Raw genomic sequence first — 9,024 nt, forward strand, 5'->3', positions numbered from 1 at the left:
CAATACAGCTCGAAGGATCTTTCACCCAGTGCTCCTAAGGCTCATAAACCTCTAAGTAGCTCTCTAAAGTAATTCATATTCTGCATCAGGGAGATTTCCCTCTGGTTTATGACTAATCTTTACTTACACACTTAAAATCTTACAAAAGACTAGGATGGACTTCCTGTTCAGTGCGGGGGGGCGGGGCGGGGGCGGGAGGGGTCTGGGCGTGGCGCTTGCTCACGCAGCAAGAGCCTGCCTCTTCATCCAGGACATAAAGCCTCCATCTGCCTCTTTAACCAGGGCACAGACATCTGCTCTCAGGAAGATTTCCGCAGCAACCATGGCCACGTTCGTGGAGCTCAGTACCAAAGCCAAGATGCCCCTTGTGGGCCTGGGCACCTGGAAGGTGAGTGCGCAGTCTTGGGACACTGCTGCCTTCCAGAAAGGTCTTGCCATTTCCTCTTCTTTCTATGGCACCTACCCGGGAGTTTGGAACCCTAGAGCCAGAACCCAAGTTGTTTTTGCCTTTTGTGGTGTTTCAGACCTTAAAGCTCTGACAGACTTTCCCCAGCAGCATCTTCCCTGAGAAGTGTCAGGTTTCAAGCATTCCGAAACTTTCCAGTTACCCTCTTAGCAAGCTTTCTTCTGAACTCATGAGACACTTCACGTTTTATACGTTTTTGGCTGGTTTGAAGCCAGGCAGTGGTAGCGCACGCCTTTAACCCCAGCATTGAGAGGCAGAGGCTGGCGAATTTCTGAGTTTGTGGCCAACCTGGTCTACAGAGTGAGTTGCAGGACAGCCTGGGCTGAGTTATTCAGAGGCAGGACACCAAACGCTCCAAATGACCTAGCTCACTTGGTGGGGGGAAAGACTCTGCAGCTCACGGGGGTGGGGTGGGGTGGGGAGGTGGAGTCTCAGACCCCAGGGCAGGCTACTGGCACCCGCACCTTACCAAGACACTACACCATTTTCTGAGCACATCAAACTAAGCAGGAAGATGACAGAGCGTGAGCTCAGATCCTGCCTGGCAGTGTGCCCCCCTGACAGAAGGCCCCGAGGTCCATCCCACTTTCTGGTGAAGCAGATTTCCCAACTTCTGTTGAGACAAGTCTGACATTGTCCCGTCTCCTAACTCTGCCCTTGAGTTTATTTCCCTTCTTGATAACAGGACAGTGGTCAGCTAGTTTCCAGGAGCTCTCTCTATTTGGTTTCTGGCGACTGGGAGTTATACTTGAGTTTAGGCTGCCCTAGAACTTATTCCGTAGCTTGGGTTGGCCCTGAACTTGCAATCCTCCTGCCTCAGCTTCTAGAGGTTATCACAGGTGTGAGCCACCTCCAGGAGGAGCTGTTTTTGGAGTCCAAGTCTCTTGTCCTGGTAACTTAGCCTCTTGTCTCTTGAGCTTTGCACTGTCTTTTTTCTTTTGCTCGTGGGACAGAAGTAAGGCCTCTCTTTGTTTCAGCATTGGGATTAAAATCTTAACTTGAATTTGCTCCAAATTAGAAATTTCATTTTCTACCAAGCTGACATGCCCTCTGACCAGAAGTAACCCACAGAAATTCAAAGATTAGGCAGAGCGCTTGACAAGGGAGTTGTTGTCAAGATAAGGAGGTGGTATTAGCAAGGGAGAGTCTGTTCTCATCTGAAGGAACGCAGGCAGGCTTGATGCTTGCTTGGGAAGGCCAGGTACTTCTGAACCCCTAGAGGCCACTTCTGATCCCAGGGAAGCAGGCTACCTCTCCGGTGCTTTTCTGTGTTTGATACTTAACCAAGATATTTCTAGATTTGGTGAAAGAAGAGTAGTTTTTTGTTGTTGTTGTTGTTGTTTGGCTGGTTGTTTTGTTGATTAAAGGCTTTTTCGAATTTTATGTTTTATTTTGGGGACAACTATGTGCCCCGAGCTAGCCTCAAACTCAAAATCCTCGTTTCCCAAATACTGGGACTACACACATGGGCTGCCATACCCAGTAGTTTGGCTATCTGCTTTTTAAAAAAGTTGATTGCATTTCATTCGTGAGCACAGCTGCCGAGTGGTCGAGTCTGGATTTGCCATAAGACAACCATTCTTCACGTTTTTATCAGCGTCTGGGGCTGAATCTTCTGGGTCGCTGCAGAGTTAAGTCTGGCTGTCAGCAACTTGCAGTGGCAGCCATCTGTCACCCCAGAAACAAGAGCCCCTTTAAGACCAGGTACATTAGATGGAAACTGACTTTTCTCTCCGATAGAACACGGGATGGGGGAAACTTTATGGCTTTCTTCTTGTTTTGAAAACTTTGTTTTCTTCCCCAGTCCCCCACCCGCCAGCAATGCAGTGATTTTGCGAAACTGGGCTGTGTGAAGCCTGTTGAGGAAGGTTTTGGTATAAGAGTGTCCTTTGCAATGGTCTTTTCTATTGCCTTTCAGTCTCCCCCAAACCAAGTCAAAGACGCTGTGAAGGCGGCCATCGACGCTGGGTACCGCCATATCGACTGCGCATATGCCTATTGCAACGAGAATGAGGTGGGAGAAGCCATCCAAGAGAAGATCAAAGAGAAGGCTGTGAGGCGGGAGGACCTCTTCATCGTCAGCAAGGTACAGTGGTCCACTTGGTGGATGAAACTTCAAAGCAGGTAGAATCTGGTCCACACCAAGAGCCCTCTCCAGCTTCTCCTAACCCCCTTCCTTGTTTTTGCTCTCTCTGGGTGTAAATATCCACGCTCCAGGCCAGAACTGGTGCTGCTGGCCCATCCTCCTACATTTGTTTTCCCATAACAAGGATGGCTCCTTTGAGATTTGAATACTCTTGACTTTCATGCTTTCTGTCAGTGAGATCTTTTTGCCTGCCCACTCAGATACTAGGGTTGCCCTTAAGGGTGGGGCTTGGGGCAGGAGACATGGCTCAGAGGTTAAGAGTACCTAACTGCTCTTGCAGAAGACCATAATTTGGTTCCTAGCACCAACATCAGGTGGCTCACAACTCCTACAACTTAAGTTCCAAAGAATCTGACACCCTTTTCTGGACTCTACAGGCACACATGCACATAGTGTACATGCATACATTTAAATAATAAATCTTTCTTTTTTTTAAAAGGGTGGGCCATACCACTCAGTACTGTGTTCTTACTGGCTAGGCAGAAAGAGTATTTTTTAAAATTGTTGCATAGGGATAGTTTTTATTTCAATAAAGGTGAAACGTAAAATGCTTTAAAAAGGATAGGGGTGTATAGAATGAGGCGGTTGACTGGCTAGCACACTCTACCCACTTGGAAACTGCACCTGATGTGAGACACAGACTCCGTATTGCATGGCCATCTAATTACTTGTAATTCACCATTAGGGCCTGCTATCGTGGGGATACGGGACTATCCCACAAATAGCATCAGAATGCTAAGCGATCTAAGAAATACATCAAACGCTACAAGCACGGAAAAATATTGTCACCCTTAACACTTAGGAAATGATCTGACTCACTGAGCCTTGAGTATCAGATCATGTATATTAATTAGCCAGTTTGGTTAAATATAAATAGTCGGTCCTGAGGCTAGATCAGACTGTAAACCTCTGAGCACACGGGTGAGTGTAGTGTGACTCTCTTCCTCCATTTCCTAATCCCTGGCTGTCCTACTCTGCAGCTGTGGCCCACCTGCTTTGAGAAAAAACTGCTAAAGGAAGCCTTTCAGAAGACCCTCACGGATCTGAAGCTGGACTACCTGGACCTCTATCTTATTCACTGGCCACAGGGATTTCAGGTTTGAGCTGTTCTCTGTGCTTATCTGTAGCTGCTGATACAGGGCTTCAGTAACAGGGGTGTGACCCTGTCAACTTCCTGCTGATTCTGTGTCCAGTGATGCTTTCTCAAGAGACGCCTTGGGATGGTCTTGGGTATTGTATTCCAGGGTCCAGCCCTCCTCCTGCCAGTCAAAGCATGCCTAGGGAGTGGCTGAACCAAGTATAAAGATGCTGGGAATCAGATCCTTGCCTAGTGGTCTTGAAATTAAAAGTTCCTCCAGCTTTATGTGGATCCACATGATGCTGCGTTAGTTTCCAAGGTGATAGAGATTCCTGATCATGACTATGACATATCGTAGCAGATTTGGAAAATGGTCCAGCAGTTTCTGTAACTTAGGATTCACCTAACCACAGTAGGTTGAGATAGAGATGCAGTTGAAGCTTGATGTCTGCAAGAGTGTCCCCCAGAGCCTGACCAGGCGCTAAGCAGGTGTAGGTGCTGGATAGTTCACTCTCTTGGGTCCCCCTGCTTCATAGAACCAGGCACAACCAATGGGTGTTTGCTTGTTTTGTGTTTACAGCCAGGAAAGGAGTTATTCCCCAAAGATGATCAAGGCAGAATCCTCACCAGTAAGACAACATTCTTGGAAGCCTGGGAGGTAGGTTCCAGCTTCTCCTGTGCTGTCGAGACTGCCACTGTGGTAGGAACAGGCCCACATGCCTTGTGTGTAATTCTGTCTCTGTTTTTCTCTAGCTCTTCTAACTCCCTCCTCACTGTGTTTGGATTTAGGATTGGTTCATCTAGAATCATCTACTTTTTTTTTGATTCAGTGTCTCACTGTGTATCCCTGGCTAGCCTGGAGTTCACAGAGATCCATCGGACTCTGCCTCCCAGTTGCTGAGATTAAAATCATCTGTTTTTGAGGCAATCATTAGGACCTCAACTGAGACAGGAAATATGATGTTCCTTAGTTTGTGGTAAACATATACTAGTTTGAAACTAAGGGCAGGAACTTGGTACAGGGATGTTGCCTTGATTTGCACGTTAGCTGAGTAGCCTAGGGAAAATGTTATTATTATTATTATTATTATTATTATTATTATTATTATTATTACTAAATTTGGGTTTTTAAGACAGGGTTTCTCTGCAGCCCTGGTGTCTTGGAACTTTGAACTCAGAGATCTGCCTTCCTTTGCCTTCCAGTGCTGGGGTTAAAGGCACAAACCACCACACCCAGGCCTAGGGAAAAATTTTAACTCTTTCAAGCTAGTTTCCTCTTACATGTGGGCTGGTGGGAAGTCTCAGTGGTATAGTGTTCACTGCACAAGTGTAAGGCCCTAGAATCCATACAAAGCCAGGTATGGAAGCACAGGTCTGTCAGTCATTCCAATGCTCATACGGCAAGATGGGAGGAGGAGCATCCCTGACGATCTCTGGCCAGCTAGGCTGGCACACACAGAGATGAGAAACAGGGAGGTTCTGTCTCACACCAGGTGAAAGGTGGGGAGCAGCACACAAGGTTGTCCTTTGACCTCTGCACACTCGCTATGGCACGGGTGCCTGCACACACACAGGAAGCATGCACTCACGTCATGTACACACTCACATAGTACATTCTACTGATATAGATCCTTGAGGGTGTGGTAAGGATGAAGAGAGCTAAGGTCCAAAGTTTCAACAGAGCCCATTAGTTACCAGTCCTGCCAGGGATGCTTCCCATATACAACTGGTGAAACTGATACCCTTGAGAATTGGGAAGTGGTCATATCATGGAGCAGGGGTGTGACACAATTAAGATTAGACTCAGAGAAATTTGACTCCAAAGTCCAGTTACCAGATCCTTTAGCACAGTGCTTGGCCAACAGTGAACATATATATAAACATCAGAAAAAAGCAAGTACCTTGCTTTTTAAAATCAAGCAATTCAGTCTATTAGTCCTGTTCCTTTGAAGAACCCAGATCAATGCTTGATGCACATAATTAATGTTCAAAAGCTAAATAAATCATGGATGCTTTTCTCTAAAAATGTCTTTGCCACTATATGTTGCAAATGTCAACAGAGGCAAAGTGAACGAGCTTGTCCTAAGCAAACTGTGATGAAGATTCCAGGAGTCGTCAGGGCTCATCTGGCAGCCTGAGTTCATGTTATGTTTCCTTACTTCAGAATGACTCTCATTGGTTTTCCTGAGAGGAGGGAACTGATATAATGACATTAAATGTGAGTCTTCTGTATCCAAAAGTGTTTATCCACCCGCATGGTGTTCTTGCTACTTTGAACTTTAGCTGGAGGTAGCAAGAACATAGAGGACAGATGTGCAGGCCAGTGACATAGAGGACAGACATGCCTGCCATTGATATAGACAGCAGATGTGAATGCCAGTGATATAGACAGCAGACATGCATGCCAGTGATACAGACAGCAGACATGCATGCCAGTGATACAGACAGCAGACATGCATGCCAGTGATATAGAGGACAGACATGCAGGGCAGTGATATAGAGGACAGACATGCAGGCTAGTGGAAGAAGGAAATGAAGCAGAGCAGCCAAGGTTTTAGAATGAACTGCAGTCTTAGTGTTGTGGGATGCTGTGCTCTGGCCATTGCTTTCTTGTAATTAGAGCAGTCTCATGTAAACATGAGACCCTCACAAGACTGGACCCAATGATATTCCCTCCTGGGATGGGGGTGGGAAGAGGGCTCACGAGAGTCATGAGGTAGACCGCCAGGAACTCTGGAGCAGCTCAAGAGCCAGCACACAAGACCCCTCCTCTCGTATCTGGATATGTAGGAGGTTAGTGGTTTCTGGGGAGATGTTTTCGTTGGTGGTGTAGCAGCCCCAAAGTTGCCCCTGCCCCTATGGGTAGCTCCTCACTCAAGGTTCTGTGTGAAGCCCCATTAAACTGGTTGTTTTACCAGCTTAGACTTGGGTGATAAACCCAAAGGATGTGGGCCACTTCTTTGGTCTTCTGTTGGCTGATCTGGGGTTTATGTCTTCCCTGGAAAAGTTAACACCTAGAGATATATTTGAAAGGAATCAGTCTTGGCAAGTAAATCATTAATTACATATGCTTGCAACAGAACACTGGTTATAGGAAAGTCTAGGGGAAATCTAGAAGCTGTGGATTTGGTTTAGTGCTGGGGCTTTACCCACTAAGCACAAGGCCCGGGATCCCATCCCAAGGCCAGTAGGAAAATAAAGTTTAAAAATCTATCCTTACTTCCATAGTGGATCTGAAGATTCTCTTGAGGCTTTCTGATTTGAGTGGGAAAGGGAAAAATTCGAGGCTTCCAAATGCCCAGCAACAACACTGGGCCAGCTTGCTTGATTGACAGCTTAAGGAACAATGCAGTGGTTTTATGTGAATGGAGTCAAAAACAGTGAATAGTCTGTGTAGCAAAGCTCCCAAGAGAGCCCAAGATTTCAGCATTCATTTCTGCACTGACACAAGTGTATTATTAATAACTTGACAGGATGGCTGTCATATATGACCACGTAAATAACTTAGTAATATCTCATGGATATATTTCACATGTAATATACATGGGATTCTTATACTGAATTAACTATTGCAATTGGCAATTCTGCTATAGATACTTAGGTATATCCCTGATTTGCCTAGTCCTATATCTTAGTAATATGTCCTATAAATGAATCCAAGAATTGTTGCTAAATGAAACCAGTTGTTTGTTTGATTTTTGAGACAGTGTTTCTGTGTGTAGCCTTTGCTATCCTGGAACTCTCTGTAGACCAGGCTGGCCTGGAACTCATAGAGATCTGCCTGCCTCTGCCTCCCAAGTGCTCCCAAGAGCACTGCCCAGTTGGAATCTTTCAAAGGCATAACTAGACAAGCTGTAGGCTATGATTAGAGACCGCAGGATTAACCATGTCCGCATGGAGCGCTTTGGAACAACAACTAATCCAACAGCATCCTCACTGACTGAAATCCAGAAGAGGTTAGTGTAAACAGGGCCAGATGGACCAGACATGCAAACCAAAGTTCACTTAGGACGCACAAGCACATGTAAGTGATCTCATCCCACACTGGGGCGTTCAGGGGCCTCAGGTCTCATCAGTGCTCAACAGCCCTACCTAGCAAAGTCCTGCCTCACTCACTCTGGTGGCTCTCACCTGTGTACACTGAAGTCACTAGGGGAACTTTGAACATCCTAATTCCTGTGCTGCATCCCAGAGAAATCTGTAAGAAGCTCGGGGCGTGGGGCTGAATGTCACCCCAACACTTTCATTTTGTCTTCCCCCCACCCCCATCTCTCTCTGTGTCTCTCTCTTTTTCTTTTTCCTTTTTTTAGACAAGGTCTCACTGCCCCAGCTGGTCTGAAATTCACTCTACAGACCAGACTGGCCGGGAATTTAGAGAGATACACTGCACCACACCCAGCAAAATAAAAAATAAAAAAAAATTGTCAGCTCTCAGAGGGTTCTGAGTTGCACAAAGGCTGAGAAACAGTGAACTGTGGCCTGAGCACATCCTGCTGTCTCTGCTGGTGGTGCTGGCTTCTGCCATCTTTTCCAGCCTGTTCATGTTTTCCCTCATTTACATTTTTTTCAGGCCCAATTTAAACTCGACTTATGCTCTCATCCTGGGGCTCATGTGTATTCCTTCCTTCCCATATCAATATGCAGGGTCATGCCACCTGTCAGATGAGCCCGAGCGGCCTCACTGTGAAGGCTCGTGGCTCACTGAAAAGCACACTGTATCTTTTATACTCCTAGGCAGGAATCTATCATGGGTGAGTTACAAATATATGTTGAATCTGTGGCTGCCACTATCAGGTATGAGACCATTTGACAATTTTTAAATTGTTCATTCTGGGCAAAAAATTATCTTAAAAAGTAACTTTTCTCAGGGTTAATGCACAGTCATGGTTGTGGCAAGTGGTTGCTAGGCCAGATTTCAAACCCAGATGAGAGCTGGGGTCAGAAGTCAGGTAGGAAGCTGGTTCTGACGACACAGGCCTATAATCCAGGTGCAGGAAGCAGAGGCAGGGGAATCATAAGGTTGAAGCTAACCTGGGCTTCAGAAGAAGTTCAAAACTAACCTGGATAATTAGAGAGACCATATCTCAAATTAAAAAAAAAAAAAAAAAAGGCTAGCGATGTAGCTCAATAATAGAGTGCCTGAATAGGCCTAGCATCAGTCTGTAATCTTTCTTTCTCTCTCTCCCCCTCCCCTCCCCCTCTCTCCCCCATCTCTCTGTCTATCTTATACACACACACACACTCTCTCACACACACTCAACACACATACACACACTCAACACACACACACACACACACACATACACACACACACACACACACACACACACACAC

At 46.1% G+C, this 9,024-nt stretch overlaps 1 protein-coding gene across 1 annotated transcript in view; it reads left to right on the forward strand.

Moving 5' to 3' along the window:
* The first annotated feature begins 308 nt into the window (after positions 1 to 308).
* Positions 309 to 9,024, forward strand: part of LOC110315313 (aldose reductase-related protein 2-like) — a 44,839-nt gene continuing 36,123 nt past the window's right edge. The window contains exons 1-4 of the mRNA XM_021189423.2: positions 309 to 388; positions 2,385 to 2,552; positions 3,593 to 3,709; positions 4,271 to 4,403. Of these exons, the coding sequence (XP_021045082.1) occupies positions 323 to 388; positions 2,385 to 2,552; positions 3,593 to 3,709; positions 4,271 to 4,403 (484 nt within the window). The 5' untranslated portion in view covers positions 309 to 322. The remainder of the gene's footprint in view (positions 389 to 2,384; positions 2,553 to 3,592; positions 3,710 to 4,270; positions 4,404 to 9,024) is intronic.

The sequence above is a fragment of the Mus pahari genome, chromosome 2 (assembly GCF_900095145.1).
Source record: "Mus pahari chromosome 2, PAHARI_EIJ_v1.1, whole genome shotgun sequence".
Classification (NCBI taxonomy): Eukaryota; Metazoa; Chordata; class Mammalia; order Rodentia; family Muridae; genus Mus; species Mus pahari.